Here is an 18,551-nt window from a genome sequence, read left to right as displayed (position 1 = left end):
GGCAAGCATTACAAAAGCCGTGGGCCTCAAACCTCGTCAACACTTTAATGATGTCATATGGAAGGCAAAAAAACTCAGCAAGAAATGCGATAGTCAATAGGCAATAAAATAAACAGCCCCGTAAAGCGTCAGGTTACAATGTTTCACCAAGCCATCACAACTTCTGATTAGAGACAAGGCAAATGCTTTGTATTTTCAAGGCACTTAGAACGCTGCATATTCAGAGTAAGAAGCTAATTGGATTACATTAAAAAAAGATCAGAAAGATTATCCTTACACAAAGACTCATTTACCTTCACAGAAAACGCAGCGTTGTACAATTACAGCCCACGTGCTACAATTACGCCGTATTAAAATATAAATGTCTAACTTCTTCAATCTCAATTCGAGAAAATAAAATTTTATTTTGGTAAATTAAAAAGTAGCCTCATTTACATGTAATATTCCAACACTGCAGGAAAGGTAGAGTTTAGCAATCTAATTGGAACACAGACGTGTCCTCGTGCACTTCAATACGCCATGCGGTGCAAATAGCCTGGGGCGAGGGAGCCGTGCTGAGAGGTGTAGAGGGTTCACCGCTCAGTCCCCTGCGACTCGGCTTACATCAAGCTTCTTTGTCTCCCGAATGTGCGTCTTAGTCGCAGTGCGATGCAACAAAACCGCTTCACAAGATTGCGCCGATTAATGTGACATGCGACGGAGTGTGAATCTGTATACAAAGCACAGCAAAACGTGGCGCTAACAAAGCCACAGACGCTGCGTCGTAGTACTTTATATACAGAGTTAGGCCATTTCAGCAGATGAAAACGGCTGGATATTATGATTGGTGATAGATGGTGAGTATCACGGTATCTAATTAGATGCTGTTTTCATCAGCCGAAATTGGATCCGCAATCATGTGGAAACACATGGGATCGGGGATAAGTCCCCGATCCAATGTGGTATCGCGGCTCCGGCAGGCCACTTATTGTGGATTATACATTGGTGCTTTGGGGGAAGGAGCGCGCCGCATCGGGGCTAATAGGATTGCCCCTGGAGATACAATTACCCATGGTCATTGACAGCGGGTAACAGGATACCCCCTAGACTCTGCTGCACACAGATAAATACATATCAATCAAATTAATCGGTGTAGTCTCGTGAAGCAGCTTTGTCGCAATGCAATTAAGATCCACATTCTCATGGGGAAAAAAGAAGGGGACACTTGCCACAAATTGGACCTGGTGCACCGGGAAGGGATGTTTGACTGTAGCAATAGTGTATAAGGACACACGAAAAACGAAGGAAAAACGATTCATGTGATACTGCTAGGGGTAATATGTTTTTAAACACACTTAATGATAACTACTTAGTCCAACTAATTGAGGAACCAACTAGGTACAATGCAATCTTAGACCTGGTATTAACAAACAATGGGGATTTGGTATCAGGTATTATAGTAGGGGAACCCATAGGAAACAGCGACCACAATATGGTCACATTCAATATCAATTTCCATAAACAGCCCTATACTGGCTCAACTAGGACTCTAAACTTTAGCAAAGCAAATTTTGAAAAGATGAGGGTATTTTTCAGGGATATTGAATGGGAAGGTTTGTTTTTAGGAAAAAATACTACGGAGAAATGGGAGGTACTAAAATTCCTGCTAGCTAAAAATACACTCACACTTATTCCTATGAGTAGCAAAAAAAGGAATAAAAATCATAAACCGATGTGGCTTAACAAAAAGATTAAGGAATTTATGGGCAAGAAAAGGCAAGCATTTAAAAAAATAAGATTTTACTTACCGATAAATCTATTTCTCGGAGTCCGTAGTGGATGCTGGGGTTCCTGAAAGGACCATGGGGAATAGCGGCTCCGCAGGAGACAGGGCACAAAAAGTAAAGCTTTTCCAGATCAGGTGGTGTGCACTGGCTCCTCCCCCCATGACCCTCCTCCAGACTCCAGTTAGGCACTGTGCCCGGACGAGCGTACACAATAAGGGAGGATTTTGAATCCCGGGTAAGACTCATACCAGCCACACCAATCACACCGTACAACTTGTGATCTAAACCCAGTTAACAGTATGATAACAGCGGAGCCTCTGAAAGAAGGCTTCCTTCAACAATAACCCGAATTAGTTAACAATAACTATGTACAATTATTGCAGATAATCCGCACTTGGGATGGGCGCCCAGCATCCACTACGGACTCCGAGAAATAGATTTATCGGTAAGTAAAATCTTATTTTCTCTATCGTCCTAGTGGATGCTGGGGTTCCTGAAAGGACCATGGGGATTATACCAAAGCTCCCAAACGGGCGGGAGAGTGCGGATGACTCTGCAGCACCGAATGAGAGAACTCCAGGTCCTCCTTAGCCAGAGTATCAAATTTGTAAAATTTTACAAACGTGTTCTCCCCTGACCACGTAGCTGCTCGGCAAAGTTGTAATGCCGAGACCCCTCGGGCAGCCGCCCAAGATGAGCCCACCTTCCTTGTGGAGTGGGCCTTTACAGATTTAGGCTGTGGCAGGCCTGCCACAGAATGTGCAAGTTGGATTGTGCTACAGATCCAACGAGCAATCGTCTGCTTAGACGCAGGAGCACCCATCTTGTTGGGTGCATACAATATAAACAACGAGTCAGATTTTCTGACTCCAGCTGTCCTTGCAATATATATTTTTAATGCTCTGACAACGTCCAGTAACTTGGAGTCCTCCAAGTCACTTGTAGCCGCAGGCACTACAATAGGCTGGTTCAGATGAAATGCTGACACCACCTTAGGGAGAAAATGCGGACGAGTCCGCAGTTCTGCCCTGTCCGAATGGAAAATCAGATATGGGCTTTTGTAAGATAATGCTGCCAGTTCTGACACTCTCCTGGCCGAAGCCAGGGCTAGAAGCATGGTCACTTTCCATGTGAGATATTTCAAATCCACCTTCTTTAGTGGTTCAAACCAATGAGATTTTAGAAAGTCCAAAACCACATTGAGATCCCACGGTGCCACTGGAGGCACCACAGGAGGCTGTATATGTAGCACTCCCTTAACAAAGGTCTGGACTTCAGGGACTGAAGCCAATTCTTTTTGAAAGAAAATCGACAGGGCCGAAATTTGAACCTTAATAGATCCCAATTTGAGACCCATAGACAATCCTGATTGCAGGAAATGTAGGAATCGACCCAGTTGAAATTCCTCCGTCGGAGCACTCCGATCTTCGCACCACGCAACATATTTTCGCCAAATTCGGTGATAATGTTGCACGGTTACTTCCTTCCTTGCTTTAATCAAAGTAGGAATGACTTCTTCCGGCATGCCTTTTTCCTTTAGGATCCGGCGTTCAACCGCCATGCCGTCAAACGCAGCCGCGGTAAGTCTTGAAACAGACAGGGACCCTGCTGAAGCAAGTCCCTCCTTAGAGGTAGAGGCCACGGATCTTCCGTGATCATCTCTTGAAGTTCCGGGTACCAAGTCCTTCTTGGCCAATCCGGAACCACTAGTATCGTCCTTACGCCTCTTTGCCGTATAATTCTCAATACTTTTGGTATGAGAGGCAGAGGAGGAAACACATACACCGACTGGTACACCCAAGGCGTTACCAGCGCGTCCACAGCTATTGCCTGCGGATCTCTTGACCTGGCGCAATACCTGTCCAGTTTTTTGTTGAGGCGAGACGCCATCATGTCCACCATTGGTCTTTCCCAACGGGTTACCAGCAAGTGGAAGACTTCTGGATGAAGTCCCCACTCTCCCGGGTGAAGATCGTGTCTGCTGAGGAAGTCTGCTTCCCAGTTGTCCACTCCCGGGATGAACACTGCTGACAGTGCTATCACATGATTCTCTGCCCAGCGAAGAATCCTTGCAGCTTCTGCCATTGCACTCCTGCTTCTTGTGCCGCCCTGTCTGTTCACATGGGCGACTGCAGTGATGTTGTCCGACTGGATCAACACCGGTTTTCCCTGAAGCAGAGGTTCTGCCTGGCTTAGAGCATTGTATATTGCTCTTAGTTCCAGAATGTTTATGTGAAGAGACGTTTCCAGGCTCGTCCATACTCCCTGGAAGTTTCTTCCTTGTGTGACTGCTCCCCAGCCTCTCAGGCTGGCGTCCGTGGTCACCAGGATCCAATCCTGTATGCCGAATCTGCGGCCCTCCAATAGATGAGCACTCTGCAACCACCACAGAAGAGACACCCTTGTCCTTGGAGACAGGGTTATCCGCAGGTGCATCTGAAGATGCGACCCTGACCATTTGTCCAACAGATCCCTTTGGAAAATTCTTGCGTGGAATCTGCCGAATGGAATTGCTTCGTAAGAAGCCACCATTTTTCCCAGGACTCTTGTGCATTGATGTACAGACACCTTTCCTGGTTTTAGGAGGTTCCTGACAAGCTCGGATAACTCCTTGGCTTTTTCCTCCGGGAGAAACACCTTTTTCTGAACCGTGTCCAGAATCATCCCTAGGAACAGCAGACGAGTTGTCGGCATTAACTGGGATTTTGGAATATTCAGAATCCACCCGTGCTGTTTTAGCACTTCTTGCGACAGTGCTAATCCCATCTCTAGCTGTTCTCTGGACCTTGCCCTTATTAGGAGATCGTCCAAGTATGGGATAATTAATATGCCTTTTCTTCGAAGAAGAAACATCATCTCGGCCATTACCTTTGTAAAGACCCGAGGTGCCGTGGACAATCCGAACGGCAGCGTCTGAAACTGATAGTGACAGTTTTGTACAACGAACCTGAGGTACCCCCTGGTGTGAGGGGTAAATTGGAACGTGGAGATACGCATCCTTGATGTCCAAGGATACCATAAAGTCCCCCTCTTCCAGGTTCGCTATCACTGCTCTGAGTGACTCCATCTTGAACTTGAACTTCTTTATGTACAGGTTCAAGGACTTCAGATTTAGAATAGGCCTTACCGAGCCATCCGGCTTCGGTACCACAAAAAGAGTGGAATAATACCCCTTCCCTTGTTGTAGAAGAGGTACCTTGACTATCACCTGCTGAGAGTACAGCTTGTGAATGGCTTCCAAAACCGTCTCCCTTTCGGAGGGGGACGTTGGTAAAGCAGACTTCAGGAAACGGCGAGGTGGATCTGTCTCTAATTCCAACCTGTACCCCTGAGATATTATCTGCAGGATCCAGGGATCTACCTGCGAGTGAGCCCACTGCGCGCTGTAATTTTTGAGACGACCACCCACCGTCCCCGAGTCCGCTTGAGAAGCCCCAGCGTCATGCTGAGGCTTTTGTAGAAGCCGGGGAAGGCTTCTGTTCCTGGGAAGGAGCTGCCTGTTGCTGTCTCTTCCCTCGACCTCTGCCTCGTGGCAGATATGAATAGCCCTTTGCTCTCTTATTTTTAACGGAACGAAAGGGCTGCGGTTGAAAAGTCGGTGCCTTTTTCTGTTGGGGAGTGACTTGAGGTAGAAAGGTGGATTTCCCGGCTGTAGCCGTGGCCACCAAATCTGATAGACCGACTCCAAATAACTCCTCCCCTTTATACGGCAAAACTTCCATATGTCGTTTTGAATCCGCATCGCCTGTCCACTGTCGCGTCCATAAAGCTCTTCTGGCCGAAATGGACATAGCACTTACCCGTGATGCCAGTGTGCAGATATCCCTCTGTGCATCACGCATATAAAGAAATGCATCCTTTATTTGTTCTAACGACAGTAAAATATTGTCCCTGTCCAGGGTATCAATATTTTCAATCAGGGACTCTGACCAAACTACCCCAGCACTGCACATCCAGGCAGTCGCTATAGCTGGTCGTAGTATAACACCTGCATGTGTGTATATACTTTTTTGGATATTTTCCATCCTCCTATCTGATGGATCTTTAAGTGCGGCCGTCTCAGGAGAGGGTAACGCCACTTGTTTAGATAAGCGTGTTAGCGCCTTGTCCACCCTAGGAGGTGTTTCCCAGCGCTCCCTAACCTCTGGCGGGAAAGGGTATAATGCCAATAATTTCTTTGAAATTATCAGCTTTTTATCAGGGGCAACCCACGCTTCATTACACACGTCATTTAATTCTTCTGATTCAGGAAAAACTATAGGTAGTTTTTTCACACCCCACATAATACCCTGTTTAGTGGTACCTGTAGTATCAGCTAAATGTAACGCCTCCTTCATTGCCAAAATCATATAACGTGTGGCCCTACTGGAAAATACGGTTGATTCGTCACCGTCACCACTGGAGTCAGTGCCTGTGTCTGGGTCAGTGTCGACCGACTGAGGCAAAGGGCGTTTCACAGCCCCTGACGGTGTTTGAGTCGCCTGGACAGGCACTAATTGATTGTCCGGCCGTCTCATGTCGTCAAACGACTGCTTTAGCGTGTTGACACTATCCCGTAGTTCCATAAATAAAGGCATCCATTCTGGTGTCGACTCCCTAGGGGGTGACATCCTCATATTTGGCAATTGCTCCGCCTCCACACCAATATCGTCCTCATACATGTCGACACACACGTACCGACACCCAGCAGACACACAGGGAATGCTCCTAACGAAGACAGGACCCACTAGCCCTTTGGGGAGACAGAGGGAGAGTTTGCCAGCACACACCAAAAGCGCTATATATAACAGGGATAGCCTTATAATAAGTGCTCCCTTATAGCTGCTTTATATATATCAAAATATCGCCATAAATTTGCCCCCCCTCTCTGTTTTACCCTGTTTCTGTAGTGCAGTGTAGGGGAGAGACCTGGGAGCCGTCCTGACCAGCGGAGCTGTGAGAGGAAATGGCGCCGTGTGCTGAGGAGATAGGCCCCGCCCCTTTTCCGGCGGGCTCGTCTCCCGCTATTTAGTGAATCCAGGCAGGGGTTAAATATCTCCATATAGCCTCTGGGGGCTATATGTGAGGTATTTTTAGCCTTTATATAGGTTACATTTGCCTCCCAGGGCGCCCCCCCCCAGCGCCCTGCACCCTCAGTGACTGCGTGTGAAGTGTGCTGAGAGGAAAATGGCGCACAGCTGCAGTGCTGTGCGCTACCTTTAGAAGACTGCAGGAGTCTTCAGCCGCCGATTCTGGACCTCTTCTGACTTCAGCATCTGCAAGGGGGCCGGCGGCGCGGCTCCGGTGACCATCCAGGCTGTACCTGTGATCGTCCCTCTGGAGCTGATGTCCAGTAGCCAAGAAGCCAATCCATCCTGCACGCAGGTGAGTTCACTTCTTCTCCCCTCAGTCCCTCGTTGCAGTGATCCTGTTGCCAGCAGGACTCACTGTAAAATAAAAAACCTAAGCTAAACTTTTTCTAAGCAGCTCTTTAGGAGAGCCACCTAGATTGCACCCTTCTCGGCCGGGCACAAAAATCTAACTGGAGTCTGGAGGAGGGTCATGGGGGGAGGAGCCAGTGCACACCACCTGATCTGGAAAAGCTTTACTTTTTGTGCCCTGTCTCCTGCGGAGCCGCTATTCCCCATGGTCCTTTCAGGAACCCCAGCATCCACTAGGACGATAGAGAAATACAAATCTGAGTCATTTCAGCACTATAAGGAATGTAACAAAATTTGCAAAAAGGAAATAAGAGCGGCTAAAGTAGAAACTGAAAAACTAGTAGCAAAGGAAAGCAAAGCGAATCCCAAAAAATTCTTTAAATACATTAATAGCAAGAGATTAAAGAAGGAGAGTATAGGCCCTTTAAAAGACAAGTTGGGAGTCTTAAGCAAAAATGATAATGACATAGCGGACACACTAAATGAGTTTTTTTCAAAAGTATTCACTAGAGAGGACCCATTTCAGGGACTGACACAATCTCAATAATGAGAATATCCCACTGATAGGTACTTATTTAAGCGAGGAAGTAGTCTGTGACCGATTAAAACATTTAAAGATTAATAAATCACCAGGGCCCGATGATATTCACCCAAGGGTTCTAATGGAGCTTCACTCTGAACTGGCAAAACCGCTATCTTTGATCTTTAAGGATTCAGTTATATCAGGTATGGTTCCCAAAGACTGGCGTATAGCAGAAGTAGTGCCTATATTCAAAAAGGGAAGTAAAGCTGAACCAGGTAATTATAGACCAGTTAGTCTTACATCTATAGTGGGGAAAGTATTGGAAGGTATTCTAAGAGATAGTATTCAGAAGTTCCTTGAAGTCAATAAGGTCATTAAAAGGAATCAACATGGGTTTATGAAGGACAGATCCTGTCAAACCAACTTACTTGGCTCTTATGAAACAGTAAGCGCAAACCTAGATCAGGGTAAAGACGTGGATGTAATCTTTTTAGACTTTGCCAAAGCGTTCGATACTGTACCACACATGAGACTTATCTACAAGCTACAAGAATCAGGGCTAGGAAGCACAATATGCACTTGGGTCAAAAACTGGTTAGATAACCGGGAGCAGCGCGTTGTGGTTAATGGATCTTTTTCAACTTGGACTGAAGTGCTAAGTGGTGTGCCGCAAGGCTCAGTATTAGGACCGCTATTGTTCAATATTTTCATTAACGACCTAACAGAAGGTCTAGAGAGCATGGTGTCAATTTTTGCAGATGATACCAAATTGTGTAAGGCTATAAATACAGAGGAGGATGCCGAGTCTCTTCAGAACGACTTAGTTAAATTAGAAGCATGGGCAGCCAAATGGAGAATGCGCTTCAACACAGACAAGTGTAAGGTAATGCACTGTGGTAACAAGAACAAAAATTACACCTACCTACTAAATGGGGTAAAATTAGGGGATTCTGTACTGGAAAAGGACTTAGGTGTCCTCATAGATAGCAAGCTAAGCAGTAGTACCCAAAGTAGGACTGCAGCAAAGAAGGCTAATAAGATATTAGCATGCATAAAACGGGGTATTGATGCTAGGGACGTGAGTATTATACTCCCGTTATATAAATCACTAGTGAGGCCACACCTTGAATACTGTGTACAATTCTGGGCACCGTACTACAAAAAGGATATCCTGGAGCTTGAAAAGGTACAGAGGAGGGCGACCAAACTAATTAAGGGCATGGAGACGATGGAATACAAGGAAAGGCTTGAAAGACTAGGCATGTTTACATTGGAAAAGCGGAGACTAAGAGGGGATATGATCAACATCTACAAATATATAAGGGGACAATACACAGAGCTTGCGCGGGACCTGTTTTTGGTTAGATCAACACAGAGGACTCGTGGACACTCGCTCAGGTTAGAGGAGAAGAGATTCCGCACAATACGGCGTAAAGGCTTTTTCACGGTAAGGACAATACGTGTTTGGAATTCCCTGCCCGAGGGAGTTGTAATGGCGGAATCTGTCAACACCTTTAAGAATGGGTTAGATAAATTCCTAATGGATAAGGATATCCAGGGGTATGGTGCATAGTCATGCATTATAGTTACTATAAATAGGGATAAAATGCAACGGCTGACATCAGCATCAGTCAGAAATTTTAGTCAAATCATCATGCATAGGAGACCACTAATAGGTTGAACTCGATGGACAATTGTCTTTTTTCAACCTCAGATACTATGTTACTATGTTACATCTGTAACATCCAACCTTCACTTTTCTTTAGTTTCTATTCAGCGGTTTATGTTGGGTTGTGTAATATTACAGAAATAATCAAGAGGCAGCAAAATTAGGCCCCATGTATACATTTAAAATACCTGACTTGTAAAAAAACAAATCACAGAAATTACCATCTCTTATTTATCCTCCCCTAAATCAGTACTGGAAGGAGCAGTCCTTCTTATATTACAAGAATGCCTGCTGAATGTGCCTCCTCCCTCTCATTAACATGTAATGTCAATGAAAAAGAATACAAGGAAGCAATTAAAACAGACGACAATTAGAAATTAAGCCGACTTAGAGGGAGATTCATTTAAGTAATGCTTTATGTTTCAACAAAACCTCCTACTCAGAATCAGCCCCATTACGGATAATTACAGGTAAAAAAAACAGTGATTGCTTTAGCTTGCACTTCTATGAGTACAAGCACCAACCAGCAATGTTCCCTGCCCAGATAACATACATTACAGTACTTAATCTTCCCTGTAGATGACACCGTAGCCATGAAATACAGTTTGGAAGTGTGACACTCACCTTTACATATGATGGCTGCTTTTCTAGAATCAGATCTGCTACTTTTTTGGATACCTAAACCAAATTAGAATGGAATAATTATCAGCAAGCTCCTACCTCTTGTATGACCCTTTATTTTCTAAGGGGCCACGCATTAATCATCATCAACTACACACATGCAAAAACTCAAAACCAGCATTAACACATTTATATCTACCAAGTCCACTAGCAGATATACATACATCTAAAGCCAATTCCAGGTGCACACTCAGGTGGAAGGAATAATCTGGTTATGCTCTCATTTTGCTCCTCCAGTTGGCAATGTAGTGGTCAGTAAAGGTCTATCCCCTGGGAGTTATGGGAGGAAGAAGTTAAAGTGAGCCGGAACAGGGCGGAACTGCGTTCCGCCAGTTCCATTTGGAGTGGAAACGCAGTTCCGCCTCCACCGGCTCACCTAACCTAGGGAAATGCAGGGTGCCTCTTGAGATTGCGTTAACAGCAAGCGCCGGCTTTTTCCCCCCTAAGCGGCAGCCGGAAGCCAGAGCTCACACCTGGGAAGCGCTATGGGAGGGACGTCATGACGTCTCTCCCATAGCTGCAAGGAGCGGGCGCCAGACAGAGGCTGCGATCCGGAAGCAGGAGCGGGGCTGGTAAGTATTGTTTTTTTCCTTTCTTTCTTTTTTCTTTTGTGTGTGTAAGCACTAAGCAGCGCTACTAGAGGGGGGAACTGGGGGCATATCTGCTGGGTAGCAAACAAACCGGTGGCATAACTGCTAGGGGCACACCAACTGAGGGTATAACTTCTGGGGGCACACCTACTGGGGGCATAACTACTGGGGACATAACCACGGAGGCGTTACTACTGGGGGCAATACTAATGAGAGCATTGCATAGGGGCACTTAATAAGGGGTATCACTCCTGGGGACATAAAAGGCACTACTGCTGTGGGCATTATGTGTATTAGGGGTGCTTCTACTGTGGGCTTTGTGTATAAGGGGCACTAATGTGTGTCATAACATGAATAAGGGACACTACTATGTGGTGTAATGTGAAAGATTGTGCTACTGTGCGGCGTAATTTGAATTGGGGATACTATTGGGTGGCCACGCCTCTTTCTTTTCAAGGCCACGCCCCTCTTTGTTGCCAACGCAATCCCTTTATTTCACAAGCGTGGGGGGGAGCGAGTACCACCACCTCTCTAGGACCACTTTAAGCACCGATAGGAGGGTATAAACTTGCCTCTTTCCACTTCCAACCTGCCTGCAACAGCTTTGCAAACAAGCTTGTTAATTGCAGAGGGACAGTTGAAATATAAAAAGTTAAGTAACTTTTATGCAATGCTTCTGATACTCATTTTTCTGTACTCATTAGCTCTAATCCTACAAATCATTATCTCCTTTCAAAGTTTCTCTGGAGTGATAGCCGGTATGGTTGCATGACACAGACAATTGCTCACACATCTCTCAGCATGACCTATGATGGCAGGGGAGTGTAGTAGGGTGGAGGATGTTACAGGTAGAGCTCAAAAGAGTGTCCCTGTGCACCTCTGCTCACTACAACTACATGTGCCATGTGACTGTTTTTGCCATGGTTGTCACGGTCACACTTTAGAATTTTAAATCATTAAGAGCAGCTAAAAAAAAAAAAAAAACACAAGAAGAAATAAAAATATCAAGATTCCTATAGGCGTATTGTTCCTATAAAGTTGATGCTTAAAAAAGAAAACCCTGAACAGTGATAATTGCTCTGCAGTACAGGATGAGAAACTCTTATGAAAACCACAGAACGCTAATTATGAAGAGGCACAATAAAATCAAGAAGATGATTTATGAGAATGAAAAAAAAAAGTCTGGTATCCTATTTATTCTACAAATGTCAAGTTAGTGACAAAAAACATGATCCATGAACAGTACAAATGGGAAGTAGCGCAAATAAGAAAATACAAGCACTGCATGACATTCTAATTCAATTTAGTAAAATGTTACAGAGAAGCTACTCTGTATGCATGCCTTGTCCTGTCTCCAAATACAAATCTCAATTTAGTAACTTTGCAGAAATAAAGAAAATCATTTACAAACAGACGCTCTTCTGTGCAATAATCCAATCACAGAGAGGTGGAAATGCTTTCCTTTATATGTTTCCTGGAAAATATATTCACACGAGACAATTATATTTATTGGCAGCTTTGCATTATACATGACAGATAAAAGAGAAAACGTCACTTTCGCATCCCTTTCCCCATGCCTTCAAAGCGTAACATCATGTATCTGCCAGATCGCATTAAAGAAAATTTCATTTTGACATCCAAGGCCATCATAATTAATTCATACCACCCGTAAACAGAACATAGGCAATTCTGGAATCCGATCACTAGAAAGCACGGTTCATGGAAAATAGGTCAGCAACAGAGTATACAACTTTATATCAATCACATCGGAAGGATTTGATATAAAAGAGGTAATTAAAACGATTAGCAGAGACGGATTTAGAAACCATATGGGGATGAGGTTTATACTAATCTGGGGTTCCCTTTTACCTCAACTGTCAAAAAACAAGTAACACAATGGATGCGATGTAATAGAGTCCGAGTTTGCTGGACGTTCAGGAAACCCAATGAACTCAGACCTTTTGTTAAAGGGCCAGTCATTTACAAGGCAAAACCATGCCTTTTAAATGGTTGCCCCTTTAAAAAAAAAAAAGTTTTGTTTGGCCAGTATCCCGCACGTCCTGCAAACTTGAACTTTATTAAATCCTGACCAATAACTGGTTAGAGCAATACAGTCTTTCAGTGATCATTGGGCCCTATCGAAAGCCTTGGCTCCCTAATGGAAATTTTCGCTATGAGGCTCAGCCAATAGTCTTAGCTTGCAGGTTCAATAATTACAGCTATGTGTGTTGAGGTAATGCTTTTACCTTCTGCAAGACGTCATAAGAATACATTTTCCAGATTCTACTATAACACAGTACAGGTATAAGTTCTGGACTTGAGCAGAGAATTAACCATGTGTCTGACAAACCTTTTGGGGCCAGAATTTCTGTTTCTACAGGCCCGATTTCTCTAAGGAATTCACCCTCATGATGAAGAGACTAGGGCATGGTGAAGCTATGGCAAGTGGATTCTATGCTACCAGTTTCCCCTGTTATAAGGCCACCAAACCAGCCTGTCATAGCCTAGTGGTGGGAGCCTATGCCATTTTCCCCTTTGATTTTGCAAATACCACCCAAGGTATGAGCGATGGATGATCCTTTTCTCGGGGGGAAAAGGGGATGAAAAACCAGTTTATCATCATCAAGATGTACACACACACAGACACATTATGTGTTGGACTTCACAAATGGGCAAAAAACTAAAATTTTCTCATGTATTTTTTTAGGTTTTTTTATAGCATAAATTGCACCCAATTTACAGGCCCCAAGAGTCTAAAGAGACCTCACAAAGGAAGCCCAAAGCCCTGCGCATCTTTTCAGTCATACGTAATAGCATTACACTATTAACTAGTTACCTTCCTGAATTTCAGTCCTAATAATGCAGGTTCTTAACCTAGGAACACACTACACAATAACCAGGACTAACAGCCGATTTCCAACCATTCTGTCTGACAATCTGTGTACACAACACCCGAGGGCGACTATAGTTTCAAAACCAGTTGGATTTGCTCATGTGACCTAGAGTGCTGCGCTACATATTTTGGAAATGAGAAGCAACTGTGCTGAATATGTAGAGCGTATGAATTTCCAAATTTTCTGCCACCGTGGAAGCACGATTATATGACAGTTTATGACAATTTATAGGACAGATAATAGTTCCAGATGGAATGATTATTCACTGGTATGGATGCTCAAAATTGGATGTTCTTGAAAAAGTTTATTAGCTCAGAAATAGTCTAGTCACTGGGACGTTTGTCGCGTCTTTCAGTTCTATATCTAGCTTTCGTTTGCAGGGCAGATTCAATCAAGGATTGCACTCTATCCGGTAATTACTTTAAAGCCGGCTTCGCTTAGTGCTGCTTGCAACCCGTCATTAACAGCTACTAACCGAATAGAATTGTATTCGTCAAAACAAAAAAATTAAACCCAACTTTTTGTATCATCTCTTTACTAATTGGATTGTTTTTCTTTTATCCCCCCCTCCCACCATTCCCCAAAATAATTGGACATTTTTGTTTGCCTGCTTATTTTCATAATAAAAGATAGAATTTTGACTTTATAATTAAATGCTGCTGAAAGTGAGAAAAACAATATAAAACCACCACTGCTTCAAATAGAAAGACGTGTTTACACATTTTACCTTCATGGTTCGTATCTTGAAAATGTCAGTACTGCTCCTTTAAGCATTAACGAGAGCAATTACTAGGTCTAATAATAAATCTTTATGGGAATTGTCCACGAAAGGTTTGATTGATCTCTCAATATTCAGTTTAAATGCAGCACCTTATTCCTGAAAGCCTCTTATTATTCATATTGATTTAACGGTAAGGAACTCAAAGGGGTTTTTTTTTATCCAAGGAGTCTCTTGGGCTGATACCATGGTTCCGTGTGAGATCTAAGATGCTGAGGATCCATTAATGAGTGGAAAAGCAAATCTAAATCGTGCGTCTGCGCTACAGCCATTGAAATTCTCTTCAAGCCTTTCATGGACAGAGCTGTACGTGTTGTGGCATCTACTCTTCCTCGAGGCTCAGTTTAAAGCTCCACAAGATTACGGTGTGTATAACAATAACTCACCCCTAACCCATGTAAGAAGTGAAGAAACTTGCGTTACATTCAGCGGAGGAAAGACAGAGTAATTACTTACTGCAGCCTGTTGTCTCTTTAGTTGGTCTCTGTACTCCTCAATCTCCTGCAGCGTGAGAACTGGCGGCAGCCTCTGCTCGGGGGGAGAATAATGAAGGAACATTACATTACTGCAAGAAACACTCAACGTGCAAAAGATATCAGAAAAACAAATGTATTGCCATTTGGTGGGTCACCCAACCACTACGATCCCCCAGTGCGATCATAAGCGTAAATTTCTCTGACGAGTAATGTGAAGTTTTAATTCGTGTGAATGGGACATGGAAGACTAGGTCTGACAACAGTGCCTGTCTGAATTAAGCTGCTGGTAGGCCTGCTGTATCAGGGTAAAACCGGACTCAAGGCAAGCAGAACATACTTCTCATAGCTTAGCAAACTCCACCTAAAACTCATTTTATAAAAATTGGCTTAAAAAACTACTAACTACTACTCATACTAACTGCTACTCATACTAACTACTACTCCTACTAACTAAACTACTACTCCTACTACTACTTTATAATAGCCCAGATCTGTGACTCTGTGACTGTGTGTATCATTCTGGGCGTGACTAGGAGCTCTCATTGGGTTAGCAGCAGGTCTATCATACCCAGTCCACAGCTTATTAGGCGAGAAACGCCCTCCCACACAGGTTACATCCAATGGGAGGCTCTGGCCTTTGGCTGCTATGTGTTCCCAAAGCAGGATTAACAATGGGGCTGATGGAGCTGCAACGCCAGGCCCACACCCCAAAATAGGCCCACTGCAACTGCAGCAACATACCCTCCAACAATTCACATAAAAAGCGGTACAAATTCGAAAAGGTGGCGTGGCCATGGGTAAAGTGGCGTGACCACGCCCCTTTTCCTATACTTTCAATGGAAGTTTGGAAAGCCAAAAATCGGTACAGACCATAAAAAAAGGTTCTGTACCTGCCAAATAGGTGCAGCTGGTGGGTATGCCACTGCATCTGCAGCAAGTCTCTGCACTGTAGATAGGGGGGAAAAATCCTTTTACTGCAGCGTCCTATGGGGGTCATTCAGAGATGATCGCAGCGCAGCGTTCAGGCTAAAAAACTGAATTTCTGTGCATGCGTATGCCCCGCAATACGCACGCGTGATGTACAGGTACAAAGCCCGTTGTGGTTGTTCACAGGTTCTAGCGAAGTTTTCAGTCGCACTGACGGCCGCAAGAAGATTGACAGAAAGGGGGTGTTTCTGGGCGTCAACTGACCGTTTTCAGGGAGGGTTTGCAAAAACGCAGGCGTGTCTGAAAAAACGCAGGCGTGGCTGGGCAGGTGTATGACGTCAAATCCGGACACAAATAGGCTGAAGTGATCGCAAGCGCTGAGTAGGTTCAGAGCTACTCAAACTGCACAAACTGTTTTTGCAGAGCTCGGCTGCACATGCGTTCGTACTTCTGCTAAGCTAAAATACACTCCCCAGTGGGCGGCAGCATAGCGTTTGCACAGCTGCTAAAACTAGCCAGCGAGCGATCAACTCTGAATGACCCCCTATGTCCTGCTGCCAGTCCACCTGTTCCCCCACCCCCCGGCATCAACAATCCCCACTCCCTAGCCGCGGCGCAGGTGGAACAAAAGCTGCTGCTGCCACCAGCATAGATGTGTATGAAAGTGGTGCAGCGGAAGGCTTTCATAGCCTTTCCTGCACCTCGGACTCTGAGCCCCAAAGCCTCCTCTGCGCGTGATGTCACAGAAGTGCCTCCCCGCCACAGCCGCGCCCAAATCCCAAGAAGCCCTGACTCCGGCCTGGAAGCCCCGAGGTGGCTAATGTAACGGATAGAGTGGGTGATATCGTGGAGGGTAATGTCTGGACGCTGAATCAATGTAAAAGGTGACAGTGCTGTGCAGTGCAGTGGGTGTGCAGTGTCACTGACACTGCACAGCACTCTCACCTTTTACATTGATTCAGCGAGTTAGTCAGTTCGGCCAGTCACTATTGTTAGTGCCGGTGTCCAATGTGCCGCATTATAGGGAAGTAGACGCACTAAATAAACTACAGCTCCCAGCAGCCCTTAGCACTGAAGCATTCCGGCACTAAGTCGTGCTGGGAGCTGTAGTTTATAGAGTGCATCTTCTTCACTGTAATGCGGCGCGTTGGGACACCGGCGTTAACAATAGTGACTGGCTCCTGTGCGAGTCTCTGGGAGAGCCACTGCCAAAGGGAGGACAGCAGCTTAGCTGCTTCCAGGAGGAGAAGCATTACCCACCTCTCCCCCACTCTCAGTATCTCCGGCCCCCTCCGCGACACCCCCACACTCCCCTCCAGCACCCGCAATGCAATGCTTTTGTACCTGTGCGGGAGTGGCAGAGCCAGACATGCGGGGCGGACTAGCCCTGTGCTGGGCGTCCCCATGCATATCTGTGAAAGTGATCATAGATGTGCTAAATTTAGCACATCTACGATCAAGTCTGAATTACCCCCTATGTACTAAGCCTAGGAGACAGAGAAAGTGGACAGAGATAAAGTATCAACCAACCAGCTCCTGTCATTTTTTTATACCTAGCCAGTAACATGGCAGTTAGGGGCGATATTCAAGTGCCCCCAGTTATCGCGCTGATCGTGCCCATTACACTCGGGTTTAGGTGCGCAAAGCACCTAAACCCGACTAAAGTAATGGGCGCGAGCGTGAAAAGACCTGCTTGGGTGTTCAAACGGGTCTCTTTACGCGGATTTTCAGCTATCTACCCCCCAGGGGCAGCCACATTATCGCGGGCGGAAGGGGGGCCTATGCATTTTCGCCCAAAAATAGATAATCGGGGGCAAATTGAAGACACTAACTGAATTGCCGGAAAAATAATCGTTATGGTAGACTTACCGTTGTTAACTCTATTTTGCCTAAATCCACAGGATAACATTGGGATATGAGGCAGCGACAGCGGATTGGCACCAAACAATCAAAGTTTTCGGCCTTCCAGAATGCAACGGGCCTGTCCCTATATCCCCGCCTCCTGGCTCAGGCAATTCAGTTCTTTTCCAAAGCTCAAGGCAGGAGCATCATAGAGAGCCCTAATGAGACGAGAAGAACACACATGCACACCCTTCCATACAAGGAAGAGGTTAGCGAATTAAAGGATCCTCAAATCAGGTGCGTCAGGGTGAGATCCCTGTGGACTTAGGAGAAATACCGTTATCAACGGTAAGTCTACCATAACGATTATTTCTCCAGCAGGGTCCACAGCTTATCCACATGATAACATTGGGATGTCCCAAAGCAATTTAGTGGTGGGGACGCTCCTGATTGGACAGGAGAATCCTTCGCCCGAATTCAGCATCCTGAGAGGCAAAGGTATCAAAGGCTTAATGTCTAATGAATGTGTTAATGGAAGACCATGTGGCTGCTTTACATATCTGTTCTGCTGAAGCACCACGTTGTGCTGCCCATGACGGACCTACCTTACGAGTAGAGTGAGCAGAGACATTGGCCGATACAGGGAGATCAGTTTGAGAATATGCTTCTGAAATCGTCATTCGAAGCCACCTCGCCAGTGTCTGCTTGTCAGCAGGCCATCCTCTCTTGTGAAATCATTAGAGAATGAAGAGAGTATCTGTCTTTCTGATGGCACTGGTACGATCCTTAAAGCACGGACTACGTCCAACGATGCATCTCCCAAAACGTCCAGCCCTTGGAAAGCCGGCACTACAATTTCTTCGTTAAGGTGGAATTTAGACACCACCTAAGGAAGATACCCAAATTTGGTTCTGAGAACCGCTCTATCTGGATAAAAAAAAAGAAAAAAAAAAAGAAGGAGGGCGACATGACAATGCCCCTAAAT

General features: G+C 45.1%; 1 protein-coding gene across 2 annotated transcripts in view; it reads right to left on the bottom strand.

Moving 5' to 3' along the window:
* Positions 1-18,551, bottom strand: part of VPS50 (VPS50 subunit of EARP/GARPII complex) — a 548,228-nt gene that overhangs the window by 437,273 nt on the left and 92,404 nt on the right. For both annotated transcript variants that reach the window (XM_063921392.1, XM_063921391.1), the window contains exons 4-5: positions 14,778-14,849; positions 10,003-10,056 (exon numbers count right to left, since the gene is read on the bottom strand). In XM_063921392.1, coding sequence (XP_063777462.1) covers positions 10,003-10,056; positions 14,778-14,849 — 126 coding nt within the window. The remainder of the gene's footprint in view (positions 1-10,002; positions 10,057-14,777; positions 14,850-18,551) is intronic.

This window comes from Pseudophryne corroboree, chromosome 5 (assembly GCF_028390025.1).
Source record: "Pseudophryne corroboree isolate aPseCor3 chromosome 5, aPseCor3.hap2, whole genome shotgun sequence".
Taxonomy (NCBI): domain Eukaryota; kingdom Metazoa; phylum Chordata; class Amphibia; order Anura; family Myobatrachidae; genus Pseudophryne; species Pseudophryne corroboree.
This window is presented reverse-complemented; position numbering and strand designations above follow the sequence as displayed.